General features: G+C 42.7%; 1 protein-coding gene across 2 annotated transcripts in view; it reads left to right on the plus strand.

Annotated features, from left to right (window-relative positions):
* Positions 1-14,272, plus strand: part of LOC134100838 (potassium voltage-gated channel subfamily C member 1-like) — a 44,506-nt gene extending 30,234 nt beyond the window's left edge. Inside the window, exons 1-3 of one of the 2 annotated variants that reach the window (XM_062554288.1) lie at positions 9,996-10,129; positions 12,260-12,830; positions 13,209-14,272. In XM_062554288.1, coding sequence (XP_062410272.1) covers positions 12,303-12,830; positions 13,209-14,090 — 1,410 coding nt within the window. In that variant the 5' untranslated portion in view covers positions 9,996-10,129; positions 12,260-12,302 and the 3' untranslated portion in view covers positions 14,091-14,272. Of the gene's footprint in view, positions 1-9,995; positions 10,130-12,259; positions 12,831-13,208 lie in introns of those variants that run through there. The other variant, XM_062554289.1, reaches the window with a different exon arrangement.
* Positions 14,273-15,141: the final 869 nt, after the last annotated feature.

The following is a 15,141-nucleotide window of genomic DNA, read 5'->3' on the forward strand; positions in this document are numbered from 1 at the left end:
TTACCCCCGGGAGACGGCCCCATATGACGACACCCAAAAATGGGCTCATCAGCTGGTGGGGCAGACTTACACACATTTGTGTTGGTGGATGGGGCTCATCAGACATCGATTAATGGGTAAAATTCTGGTGGGGTTACTGGTGGGGTTACCAGTTGAAACCTTTTGTCAATAATGATCCTCTGACATTTCCAGTAGATGAGTATCCCCGTGACCACAGAGTGTGTAGTTACATCAGTCAAAGTGACAAACCTGACAAATGAACACATTGACAGTGAGTTTATTGTTCAATTTAATCAGTTTATTATTGGAACTGCTTTCTGTAAATTGCTTAACCATAGAAAGTAAAACTAACAAACAGTATGAACACATAACATGTAACATAGCAGTATAGCACAACATATAACAATATTAATTTACCTCTAAATCGAGGTGTGTATGAGACAGTGAACCATAGTGTCAGTCCTCCTGGTCTGAGTCTTCAGACTCCTCACTCCAAGCCTCATCTGAGGACTCCGCCTCTGTGTTGTCCTCCTGACTGTGTGACTTGGTACCCACTGAGAATAAGTGTTGTGGAATAGATGGTCCATTGAACCAGTTTGGCTGCAACAGTCCATCTTTCACACACCACCCATAGTCGGTCACTGACAAGCCATCTGTCGGACATGGCAGTGTTGCCATTGTCCAGACAATACTCACATAACGTGCTCTAAGGACATGCATCTCCAGAGCTCGTCGTGATGGTGGCAGCAAGGCACAATCAACCCTCTTCACATTCGCCAGTGGACTCTCCTGTTCAAATAAGAGGAATAGGTCAACGTGTGTGTGTGTGTGTGTGTGTGTGTGTGTGTGTGTGTGTGTGTGTGTGTGTGTGTGTGTGTGTGTGTGTGTGCACGCGTGCGTGCGTGCATGCGTAAGTACATGTGTTTGTGGTAACTAGCAGCCAAATGCCTCTGACAAAAGATCAGTTTCAGGTGCTTTCTGAACATGGTCAGTGAAGGGGTACCTGGAGGGGTATATTTTTGCATAGGATGGGGGTTGGGCAGGGTGTTGTGCATGTGTCACGGGTGTCACTACGCTTTGGGCTTTGGTGGTGGGCGTGTCTCCTGATTGAACTCACTTACCGGTGACGGGCAATCATGAATGGGAAGATGAGTGAATCGAAACACAGGTGTAGGGGATTAAGTGAAGTGAGCGGTGTCTTCAGTTAGAGTGTTGGGAGAGCGAGGGACAGGGTTTTTGTGTGGCGAGAGTTGGGGGAAGTGTCTGGTGTTACAGAGCGTGCCGGTGACCGGAGTCTGGGAACAAGAGACCGACTATTAGCCAGCCAGCGGCGCATGTGTCCATCGACCGGGGTCCAGGTTCCGAGGTGACCGAATGGTCAGACGACTTCAAGCGTGAAGGACGTAGACTGCCTGTTGAAACATCGTGGAGGTGCGGCTTATGGTCGCCCTCTACCAAGTTAAGTGCCTTTCTCTAAGTTGCATGAGAGCTGACCTGTGCCATTGTGAAGTTACTAGCGTTGCCGTGGACTGCTGTGGACATTTAAGAGTTGATCTGCGTATTCGAATGGACTTCTAGGCATCTTATTGCTTGCGGTGTCGGGTTATAGCCCCTTCCTTACATATCACAAACATTTGCTTGCTGTGCGTTCACGAAGTGTGTGTGCGTGTGCGTGTGTGTGGCGTTCTCACTCACTCCCCTTAGATCATTGCCAGGAGAACATCGGAACGCATTATTGCCTCAACTAGATGTTACACAGAAACTTCCCACGAACTGCTATTAGCGTTTCTCTCTCTCTGTCTTCTCCTGCTTAGCGGCCGATCCTATTTCTACTGGGCCCTGGAAGATTGTGGACGCTGGTGACACTCGCCTCGCCTCTCCTCTCCTCGTCTCCCCTCCCGTTGGGAGAAACCAACTAGCTGCCTCTGCTTCCCCTCATCTACGGATTCTTGGAGTACTTTCGAACTGTGACTCTTACCTTAGACTGAGACTCTTTTAGAGAATAAGTGACTGCTAAAATAAAGGATTTATATTTTTATATATCTGGCTGTTGTTTGGATCATTACAGTAACTCCCCACTAGAATTGTGAGTTTATACATTGGTTACACATGTACGGAACTGGTACTGAGAAAACTGAACTTACCTTACTGATGTTTCCACTCATCTCCATCAGTTTCAGGTAGCGTGCCTCGTTTGTGTCTCGTGTTTTTCTCTGTCCATATATGCGGCAGACAAATTCAGAAGCTGTCTCAATATCCACATGGCTACTTCTGTTGCCCAGGTTGATCAAGAACTTCACAAATAAGTCGGTGTCATCTTTCTCGATGATGTTCAGTGGCTTTAGTTGACCTTTTCTGAAATAGATTTTGACAATAATTATTCCCATATTCACATCCCTGACACACACACACACACACACACACACACACACACACACACACACACACACTACTGTATGTGACCAACAGAATTCATTGTAGGAGGCTATAGACTTACATAATTCTTAGGCCTATCAATTAAATATTCAGGCCTATCAATTCAAATACTTAGTCTCTTAGATCCTAAGCCATCTGGCAGCATGGGTTTTCAGGCAGTGATTTTGTAACCTTCTGATATACAGAGATATGTACACACTAGAAGTGTAACGATACACTCAACTCGCGATTCGGTTTGAATCACTATTCATGAGCTACAGTTCGATACACCACACTATTTCACATTTGCCAACATTATAAACTTTATGAATAAAAACTATGATAGTTTATAGGTAGAACAGGTTACAAGAGGCTACTGTTACTTTTTAAAAGTTTCTATATAATAATGATTGTTTGGAAGCACTATCACTTCATATCATGTAGTTTTCTGGCCTGATCGGTATCAAAACGTTAAAAGGGCGTATCATGATACTGCCTCCTTGTATCGCGATACAGTATTGTGAATCTGTGTATCACAATTTCTTGGTTCGATACAATATCATTACGGCCCTAGTACACACGTACATACATACATACATACATACATAAATGTAGAGCTCAACAATAAGGGGCAAAGAAAGATAGGACTATATAATGATATAAAATTATATTAAATGATAATAGAAAATGTTTGAACCAACCTTCAGCAGTCTTCAGCTCAATCCAAATGACAGTCCAATCCCATCAATTGACCACTTTAGATTTGAAAAAAAAAAATCTGGAGTGGTGATCTGAGGCCTTCAGATGATGGGATATTACTGTACATGTGGCAAGGATCAGCTCCTTTATCCCGTACAGTGTGTTAGAAAAAAAGTGACATGGATCTTTTTGATTGAAATTATTATTTTTTGCTGGCCACTCAGAAAGGTATTTTGTGTAAATGCTTTACCTTTTGAAAGAGTGGACAGATTTGCACCAAATTTTGTGTGCTAATGGTCTATAATTGGTACATAAAAAGATTTGATTTCGGAGGCCAAGGCTTCTACAATGACCGACTTTTAATACAGGCGACTTTATGTTTTGCTCATTAAATTTAAAGAAGTGCTCGAATTTTCACCAGTCCTTGAGACCTTCACTGTCTAGATGGTCAACCTTTTTTGCAATAAATCTTGTAAGTTTGTACTCTATAATACATGAAGTCGCTTTGTGTGGCAAGCCAAAGTTTTTGGGCAAGCTTTGTGGCCCGTTTTTGGGATATAGGGCCAGATACACACAGGAGCGTGGCGTGTCAGCAGCGAGAAGACAGCCGGGTATCAGGCGGTGTGTTCTACTCGGCCTTTCGCACCGACAGTGTTGGCGAGCACAGCCAGTCCTGTTCAAAATCTCCCCATATACAATGCTAGTTTGCTACTTTGCCATTCATTTCAACAGGACACTACCTGCCACTGCCGTCAAAATTCTGCTCAAGCTCTATTTTCCAAATGCAGAGCAGCTCCCGCGCCGCTGCCGCCTGTCTACCATCGTGTTGGTGTGGAAGGCAAGGCAAGGCAATTTTATTTGTATAGTGCATTTCATACATAAATGCAATTCAATGTGCTGTACAGTAAAGTAAGATAAACATGATGTAACATAAAATAACTTGAAATAAAATAAAAATAAAAGCAAAGTTCTGTTTCCATTTTCGCCACCGCCGGTAAAAATCGCTTTCGTCTCGTCCCAATTCCCCATTCTGGTCTGAAATAGGCCTAACTCTGGCAGTTGCAGGCGTTTAACAATTGGTAGCCTCACCAGCTGATCTAGTCCATTTTTGAGGTGCCATCATACAGGGGCATCTGCTGGTGTAACCCACCAACAAAAATGTCTGGCTGTGGTAATTTTTCTGTCAGAGGACCATATTGACATTTTTTCAAACAGGTTTGAATAGGTAACCTCACCAACTGATCCAGCCCATTTTTGGGGGTGTCATCATATGGGGGTGTCTGCCGGGGGTAAACCACCACAAAAAATGTCTGGCAATGGTCATTTCTCTATCAGGGGACTATGATGAACAATTTACAACAGGTTTCAAGTGGTAACCTCACCAACTGATCTAGCCCATTTTTGGGGGTGTCATCATTCGGGGGCGTCTGCCGGGGGTAACCCACCACTAAAAATGTCTGGCAGTGGTCATTTCTCTATCAGGGGACTATGATGAACAATTTACAACAGGTTTCAAGTGGTAACCTCACCAACTGATCTAGCCCATTTTCCACCCCTCACTTAATGATGTCTGGCAAGCCCCGCCCACCACTAAAAACATCTGGCAGTGGCCATTCCTCAATCAGGGGACCATGGCAAACAATTTGCAACAGGTTTCAAGTGGTAACCTCACCAACTAATCTAGCCCATTTTTGGGGTGCTAGTTTTACACCCCCCCTGGCCACACCCACCAGAGGGAACCCGGCAGACGTGCCGTTCCTCTATCTGGGGACCATGCCAGACATCGTAGTACCAATAAAAATTGGTAACCTTCCCAACTAGGCTGACCCCTCTGGGCTCCTGGTCTATTACTCACACATACACACACACACACACTCACTCACTCATACACACTCAATCACACACTCACACAATACATTTTGTATAAATGCTATGGAACTAGATTAATGCTGGCAAGACTGATTGCTCAAAATCCATTTTTTCACTTCACACGAGAAAGTGTAGAAATCCGTAAAGCTTTTCAGATTACTAGGAAGAGCATTCCTTTAACAGCTCTAAAAGAAAAGGCTGACTGCGCAAATGTGGTGTTCTGATTTGGCAGAATACAATCACCCCTGGTGATGGATCTTGTGGCTCTCCCTGTTCGTTCAGAACAGGTTTGAACAAATGTTTTCAGAGGTGGTGGAGCAGCATTATGGATTATTATGAGGGGTCTTAAGGCATATTTATTTAATATGCACTTAGTCCTTTGAGTTTGTGATGTGTTATGGTTTGTATAATAGTATTGTTTTGTTATAATTTGTCTATTGATAGAATTAGAAATTTATTTTGCTATTGTCCTTAAATTTAGCCATTCCATGCTTTAGTTATTATTATTATATATAATTAACTGAGTGACTTATTTGATTGCTATTCTCATTTCACTGTTTTATTTCTCATTAGGTTAGTGCTTAAAATTATTGTTTTACTGATAATATTACTATTCTCCCTAGTTTGTAATTGTTCACTGTTAATTTAATTTGTATTGTTATTTATTTGTATGTCGCTTTGGACAAAGGCGTCTGCTAAATAACCATAGCCATAGCCATAGCCATAGCCATTATGTATTAAGCGCATGTCAGAGAATAGAATAAGGTTATCAAAGCTAAGCATGTTATATTTGTCCAATATGGCACAATGATGGTGAGTTGATCTTCTGTCTAGAACTTTGAGAGCTTGACTGTGAAGTGATCTAATGGATTTCAAGGCAGTCTTGCCAGCTTGTGACCAGCTTGACATGCACAGTAATGTAGATGAGACATAATCATAGCATTTACATACATGTTAGCAGCATCAGCATTTAATGAGTTACGGATGTGTCTAAAATTAGCTATGCTATACTTAACTGTGTGACCCAGCTTTTTAATGTGTTTTTTAAAAGTGAGTGTAGAGTCTAAGGTTACTCCCAGGTATTTGAACTCATCAACATTTTTTAGTTTTTCAGTGGTGGCAGTTTTTAGCAAATTTAGTTCTGTCAATTCTCTCTCTCTCTCTCTCTCTCTCTTTCTCTCTCTCGCGTGCACGTTCTTCCGGATGGACTACTCATTCACAAATAGTGGACTGGACCCACATCCTTGCCTCGTAGGCTACCAGAACCTGCTAAAGTTTCATGCGCCGTACGGATCCACTAGTCACGTCAAGTATTCTCGCACCGCGATTGTCAATTAATTTTCAATGGAGCGCGTCAGGGCGTTATCGTCGCCACCGCAAAGCATCTTGGGAAGGTAGCGCGGCTGTTTCAGCTGCGCTGTCACGTCAAGAAGTTGGGCTCTGCTGAACTTTATGCAAATTAATCCGTCGGACGCACCGTCATTATCCAATGAAAGCAGAGACCTTCTGTTACTAGTTCTCGTCCAGTTTGCCACTTCTCTCGGGAATTCATTTTACGCTCAAAATCGAAACTGAAGTAGATGGAGGACAAATTAATAATAGCTGTGTCAGCTTATCCAGCCCTTTACGACCCCTCCTTGTCAGCCTACTGATACACGGATCTACGAGAAGATCCACGAAATGAGCTGGTGATCAACGCTCTGCTAACTCCCATGGACGGCCATAGATTGCAGATTTTTTTGCGATCCCATAACTTCATGCAACATGTGCCCTGTGTCGCCCTTATAGCTTCTGTGAATTCTATAGGGTAAACCGTGTACAGTTGAGACAGTTTTTGCGTTTTGATTTTACACACAAAAATAGATAGTGAAAAGAAGTGAATTTCCACATGACATTTCACATGACGTTTTATGAGCTTGTAGACTTAAATATTATCAATCAATAATACCCATAAGTAGTTTATATTTTCCACAATTAGCTCATAAACATAAGGTGCATTTTTGTCTCGACTGCTTCTATATACCTACATGTGGTACAGTTGAGACACCCATTTTTAATGAAGTATAGTAAACTAACCGTTCATTGCAAAATGTAATGAATAAAACCATAGAAATTGCAAAGTGTTTTTAATTTAACTTCATTCATTTAATTTACATTATCATTTGTTGAAGGGGTTCGAAACATGTACAAAACATGTGACGCAGGAACAGATATGGCCACTGTGCAAATGGAATGTTGGAGTAATGACGCTAACAATACAATGTGTGTCTCAACTGTCCCCCGCAGAGCACCTTGCACATTTCCCTAGATTTTGCAACGAGCTTACATAACACAATGTCATAAAATATGTCAGTTTGTAGGGCAGATGATAACGTTTGTAATGATACCAATTATGTATAACAGTTTCATAAGAGTAATGAGCTATTCATTGTGGAAGGCACATGGTGACGTCAACATTTTCTTATGAGAAAACATCTTTTGCCGATAACGTTGGATTGGAGATATTTTTGTCATTCAAATTTTCCATGATCGAAGAGGACACTAATACGCAAGTGCATAGCAAAAATCACAACTTGGGCTTACTGCGCATGCAAGATATTTAAGGTGTCTCAACTATACTCGTGTCTCAACTGTACACGGTCAAAACTAATTCACTTCCTCCTCATATATAACGTTGGTTTCTCGTAAAGAAGTATAGTTAGCATGTTGGTTGGAGGGAAGCTAACGTTCGAGGGGAGATTTCCCGTAATGTTTGGATAAGAAGCTGAGTGAGCCTGCACGAAAACCATGACGGAAAGTCATTCGCAAGATCAGTGAAAATGCGTGTAGCCTACGGTAGCCTACTGTTTGATAGGGTAAAGCATTAGCCTACCTAGAGGCAAGTAAACATAATAATAATATTAAAAACGAACGTTAACAATTTTAGAGGGTTTCGATCTATCGGACGAGTTACAGCAATGTGCAGGATGGCTAACGTCACGAAGTGAGTACGAGTCTGCGCAGTACGACGAAAAGTAAACGGAATTTTGTTTCAGCCCCCTTCCATTGAGAACAATGGAGTCTGTTTGTCCATTTCTTTTAGTTCTATGGTCCCATAGATATTGACTAGATGTCGCCTTGACTGCTGCAGTTCATAGGAAGGAATGCGTCAATAGAGACGCCATCTTACAGCGGGGTTCTACTCCACTTAAATGCATTGGCGTCAATACAGGCAAAGATCTATCGAAAATTAAATCACCATAAATCGTCAAAATCTCAAGCGATTTCGTAGTGTTTTGGTTTGTTTCAACTGTGAAACGTGTATTCACGTCAAGTCCAGAGAAAAAGTAAGCTTTTTAAAATTACGAAGATAAACTTACCCGTCTAGCCCCATTGACTCCCATTCATGCTGCGCTTAGCTGCGCTAGCTCACGACCGCCGCTAAACGAACTCTGAGTGAACTCAACCAGGTGATACAATGGCGGGCTCTGGTTGAGGCTGCTGCTTCTCTCGTTGACTCAGGTTGTAATCTCACCAGAAGTTGCTGTTAGATGGTAGGTTGTTTGAACATTTACTTCTGTGCTTTAACACGGTCTGATACTATTAGGCCAATCATTACTTTTATAATCATGTGGCGATGCGTTTGGCGAATGCGATGTAGCCTAGTTTAGGCTACTCTAATTCACAAATGGAAAAGCCACTATAACAGTGATTTTCTGACGTTTCAACTGAGAAACGGAATTTGACATCATTGTGAGAAGTCGCCGAATTTGTCGCAAGTCAATAGATACGATTTTAATCACTCGGGATGCCCAAAAGTAGGTAGGCCCTAGGCCTAAATATGTAACACTGGACAACACTGGTGAACTAGTTTAGAGCCTCAGAATCCCCGCCTCAAGATGGCGCCGGTGTTGACGTATGCTTTGAAGCTCAAGGTGACATCTAGGGTATTTCTCAAAATCAAGAGCTCGTCCTTGATAGAATGCTTTCTTTCAAGTCGAGTGCTAGAGAGACAAGGCTACACACCTTCCCAGTACCCTCTCCAGCCGTCAAGATCACATGCAATAACAGCCTAGCGAGTGTGGAAGTGCACGTCAATTGTGCACGGTTCCGGCTGCGCGCTTAATTAGAACCGTGGAAATTGTGCTGCTTTTACAGGAGTTTCGACAATTGCAGCTGCTCTTTCCTCTAAATTAACTTTTTGGAGTAGCCTACAGTATTTCCACATTCGACTTGGTCTTCACATGTCACAATCCGTAGTTTATAATTAGTGTCAATGGAAAGTTACGTAATAGGCAACAGCAACGGTAATGTTAAACTTCTACAAAGTTCGTATTGGGCGAAGTTCTGAGATAAATTAATAACAAGTCTATCACAACTTCATGCACATGCATTTATGATGAATATGCACAATAACTTATAAATGCCTGAGCAAATATACGATGGCATAACAAAACACTTGATAGCATCATATTTAGCCTACATTAACACGAACTGCTTCTTTGCATCTACTTTCCATCTCCCTCTCCCTCTTTTTTTTTAAACCGCACCATCAGAAAATTTCTAATTGTTCATACGCAAAGGATAGTGGGTTATTTCTTCACTCCGAGGATCCATCGATGCATCCTCCAAAATTCTCCGAAATTCTCAGAACGAAGGACTCAGTACTTGCTAGAATTTGAAAGCATCCTTGACTTTGGAACAGTGCTTGGCGAGATTTAATGACGTAACGTCCTTGAAAAAGTGGCTTGGAAGGAGCAATCCTTGACTTTGAGAAGCACCCAGTCAATTGGTGCCTCTCATGCAGCGTTTACGTCCTCCCTCGCTCCTCGGGCCTCGATCCTCACTGATCTACATAAAGAGTGATGGGGATAGTCACAATAGGGACAATGGGATAGTCTATCCAGTGTTAGTTATAGATCAGTGGGAACGCCCCTCGAGGATCGAGCATCGAGGATCGAGGAAGCATTTTGAGAGGCACCCACTGTATATATCTATGCTGTGGCCCCAGTATGCACTGTGTTTAACCCAGCATGCATCACATCAAGTCAGATCTGCGCAGATTTTCGAGAAGTCAAACGCACCTAATTGACAATCGCGACGCGAGAATAGGCTACTTGACGTGAGGCGCTTCCTCATCCACTGTGGTTTTCGGGATCATTGGAAAGTAAGCTTGAGTTGTCTCATAGACATTAACTGGCATCTTCCAATATTTTTTTCTATTGTGTGACATTAAATCATTGGGTAGCCTAACATTTCAAAACGTTAGATAGCCTATACCCTCTCGAAGCCAAGCCTATTTGCATGCGATTTCTTTCTTCAACTCTTTGTGGCGGAGGCAGAGCTATAAAACTAAGCAACACCCAGCTAATCCAACTTTCTTTGTAAACACTACAATGCACCGAGTGAAATGTATAGCGGAGACATTGGCAATAGGCTACAAGCCGTCGCATCGTGGAGAGAGAGAGAGAGAGAAAGACAATGCAAGCGAGAGAGTCATTTCAGTAATTTGAGGAGGATCTACAGGTGTAACTAAGAATGGGGGTTGAGCCACCCCACCCCTAGCCTGCCATAGCCCTCCGTAAGATTCCGCTCAATTTTATTAGTAGCCTACGAGGGTTTGGTACGACCAGGCTACCCAACCCCCCTTTTAAAAAAGGAAAGAAATAATGCATTCGCAAGTAGGCTATATGCATTTCACTTTAGGGCTAGCTCGGCAGTGGGAAACGGGCATTTGTGAAATTAACCAGCATAAATAAATAACACAGACGACGGAGACATTTGCAGAGATCAAGCGGTCGTATTGAGTGGCGATATTATTACAATATGCTTTAAAATAACCAGAGGCGGAGCCAGACATTGAGAACATCCGGGGCTTAAGCCTAGAGGGGGGTCTGGGAAATAACCCACATGTCAGGTATCATACAATTAGAAAACAAAGAAAGAAAAAATGCTCAAGGGAAAGTTGATCATGAGTGATTTAGGGCAAAGCATGACTGAAGAACACTTTCAAATGAGAAACACAGGGACCCTATGAATCAAGAATTATGCTTGAAATACTTAGCTCTGAAAAAAATATAAATCCCTTCTGAGGTCAAAAAAAGCTAAATAAATGTCATACCAGCTTAAACAGATTGAGGAGGTCATTGACAAGAACTCTTTTTGGAAAATATGGCACCAAATAGACACCTCAAAAACCTCACCATCTATAACAAATGGAAATATATGGAAACAACATTTTGAGGAGCTTTACTTTTTTTTTTAGAGAAAATCACCCCTCAAAAAGAAACACTGGTTCATATGACAAGATCTGGACAGCCTAATTAAATTATCAGACCTAAATATAAAAAAAATAATTTCTAAAAACAGGAAAAGCATGTGGAATTGACAACATCTCCTCAGAGCTGTTAAAATACAGTAGGCTACACACCAGCGAGACTAAGCGAACTGTTCAACCTGATTATGAAAGCAGGATATTTTCCTGAAGTGTGGAGTCAAGGACTGATACCACCAGTATATAAAAATGGTGATAAAATGGACCCAGATAACTAGGGATATGCTTGACCAGCATTCTTGGTACAGGCTTCGTTCCCGACTTTAGAACTACTGACCACATCTACCCTCCACTCACTTATTGAACAATATGTACAAAAAACAAGTAAAGGAAAGATCTATGCATGCTTTGTTGATTTTAAAATGGCCTTTTTAATGTAGAGTGTGGTATAAAAGGCAATGCCTACTCTATAATAAAATACACATGCCAAAGAAATACATGTTGTATTAGAATTAACAACAATAGAACAGTTCTTTAAACAGGGTAGAGGAGTTAGACAAGGTTGGGATTCATCACCACAGCCTTTGGCTTCGTGCCTACGGCGAACAACAGCCGTGGCGATATAGGCCAACAACACCACTCCCACTCGTGCGATAATGCTTAAATATATTCATCAATGGACTATGGTGAGCATAGTAACACAATGTGTTACTGTAGACCTGCTTGTCGAACATGCTGATGTTTGCCATTACATTTGCGTTTACCACTAAAATCATGTCTAACATGACCATACACGTAACATAAACATGTCCCAATAAAACTTGATGGGAGATTTGGAGCAGTGTCTAGTGTGCAGACTATATTTTTCCATTTTACAATTTCAAGAATAATCTTATAATCTTTGCCATGTTTTGCTGTTGCTAAGTACAAGTAATTGTCACAGTGTGTAGTCATGGGAATAACAGATACACATATTTCTTCCAGTACCAATATCACTAACTCTATCCATTGTTTGTAAAACAGGCAATAAAATTGGACAGCCTCAAGGATTTCATCAAAGCACAAAATGTTCAGTGCTTCCAGCCCACCGGCTTACCCAATGCAAGTTGCTCCCGCAGGCTCTGATGCAGACAGGATTGTAGTTAACGTTGGTGGTGTGCGACATGAAACACACAAGAGCACCCTCATGTGCATCCCTGGCACACGCCTGGCCAACCTCGTCTCTTACGCCAGTGCTGACCCACTGACACACCCGACCTCTGAGTTTTTCTTCGACCGGGACCCGAAAGCATTCGCCCCCATCTTAAACTACTACCGCACCGGGAAACTGCACTGCCCGGCAGACGTGTGCGGTCAATCGTTTGAGGAGGAGCTTTCCTTCTGGGGAGTCAGTGAAACCGACGTGGAGCCATGTTGCTGGAAGAACTTCCGACAGCATCGGGATGAAGAGGAGGCGTTGGCTGCGTTCGAGCCGGATGAGGGACCCCCAGACTACGACTCCCTGGTGGGGGGACCCGGGAGGGTGCAGACAAAAGCTTGCATGCCGAAAATGTGGGCTCTCTTTGATGACCCCCATTCATCTGTAGCAGCCATGGTTTGTTCTTTCTAATTGCTGTAGTCCATATTTCCATGTACTTCTCTCTTTTCATCTGTCACATATCTTTTTGTTTAATGAGTTTTCTGATGTTGAGTAGACTACAGTAATTACAAAACATTTTACAGTTACACAGCTGTTAATCAAACGTACAGAAGAGGCTCCTATCTTGTACTCTACTACAGCCGACACAACACAGCTTCACCACCCAGTGGCTCCCCACATGTCCTTACAGAAGGACTAAATGATTTGAACCACTCCATATCATTTATATTTCAATATTGGCTTCTTAACTTGCCTAGTGCAAGATTCCTGTGTTGATGTTTACTTGTTTGGATGCAGGGGAATGTCATGTGTTCTTCTCCTTTCCTCTGACAGATCATCGGCCTTCTCTCCCTGCTCTTCATCCTGATGTCCATTATTTGTTTCTGCCTGGCGACCCACAGCCAATTCCAGCACATCTCTGGGCCAGAAGATAGAAATGAAACCTATTTAGAGCATGACGAAGATTATATGGATGCTGATATGGCTCTGAACATTCAAATTAGCGGTGCCTTGATGATAATAGAGATTCTCTGCGTCGTCTGGTTCACCTTTGAGTTCTTGATTCGCATCATCAGCTGCCCGGAGAAGTTGAAGTTCATCCTGAACGTCTTGAACATCATTGACTTCATGGCCATCATGCCCTTCTACGTGGTGTTTATTTTGGGCTGGTCGATCCATGAAATGTACTTCCTGCTCATGGTTCCACGCTGCCTCCGACTCCTGCGGATCTTTAAGTTGACGCGACGCGCGGCGGGCGTTCGGGCGCTGGTCCACTCTCTGCGTGCCAGCGCCTGTGAGCTCTTCAGCCTGGCCGTGGCGCTCTCCGCCTTCCTCCTCGTGTTCTCCACCCTGGCCTTCTACACAGAGAAAGAGGAAGAAGACACACACTTCCATAGCATTTCTGGGGCTTTATGGTGGGCAGTGGTCACCATGACGACCGTGGGGTACGGAGACATTATCCCGGTCACACGGCTTGGTAAGTTGGTTGGCAGTCTGTGCGCCGTTACAGGAGTCTTCTTCATTGCCCTGCCCATTCCTGTCCTCGTCAACAAGTTTGCCAGGTACTACGCCCTGACCGAGGCCAAGCAGAGACGCCGGGCCAAGAGCAGGAGGGGTGATGGGCGGTCTGAGGGGGCCAGCGCCCCCGTGTGGAGGGGTAATGGGCAGTCTGAGGGGGCCAGCGCCCCCGCCTGGAGGGGAGTGGAGAATTTCTAGTTCATTATGTAACTCTTGATTTTAAAGGTCCCAGAGAATGGATGAATTGAGTATTGCACTGTGTTCTCTGATGTTAAAATAGTATATATTCAACTTTGATTTAAAAAAATAAACTCAATTGCAATTTTACAAGACTAATTAAAACCATATATTTAGGCTGGGTATTGAAATGGTCTGTTTGACTAAATGGCGCCCTCTTTGGCAACCCCAATTGAACTTCAATGGCTTTGCGAGGTCTGACATCACAAGCAAGCAGTTTTGCTGAATCGTTTTTTAGTGTCTATTTCTAAGTTCAAGATTTCCATATGAAGGAGGGCACAACCATGCCTCATGTTCATGATAGCTCTTTGTTTATGCACAACCTCTCATAATTCATGAAAACCAAGAAGAAAATTATTTCCATTCTCTGGGACCTTTAAATCCAAGTAGTTTTGTGAATTATAGGCTGATTTAAATCCAAGTAGTTGTGAATTATAGGCTTATTTAAATCCAAGTAGTTGTGAATTATGGGCTGATTTGAATCCAAGTAGTTGTGAATTATGGGCTGATTTGAATCCAAGTAGTTATGTGAATTATGGGCTGATTTGAATCCATTCTAGTTTTCTAAACAAATTTCTGGAGGAGTCAATAGAGATGGATGACAGCTAATCTCTGCACTTCCGCTAAAAGACTGTAATGCGCCTTCCTTGTCACACGCTTTGGCATTAAGTGTTCCACCCGTCCCATTCTCCCACTGCTGGCTAACCGGGATATTGTATTAATATTAATATATTAATTGCTCTGTGCTGCAAAAAGATCGTGCTATGCAAAGATAATCAGTCAAGGACATGGAAACACCAGGACCCTCTTTTCCACTGTTAATGGTCTTCTTAAGCCACCTGATAACATCACCCATCAAGAACTCTCTGATGAACGCTGCTCAGCCTTCTTGAACTTTTTTAATACCAAAATTGAGGCAATCCATCAGCAATTAGAATGTTCAATTAATCAGCTGAAACATCCATACCCACAGTGCACCCTGGGCTCATCTTACAACAATGAACTCTGTGAA

The sequence above is a fragment of the Sardina pilchardus genome, chromosome 14 (assembly GCF_963854185.1).
Source record: "Sardina pilchardus chromosome 14, fSarPil1.1, whole genome shotgun sequence".
Lineage (NCBI taxonomy): Eukaryota > Metazoa > Chordata > Actinopteri > Clupeiformes > Clupeidae > Sardina > Sardina pilchardus.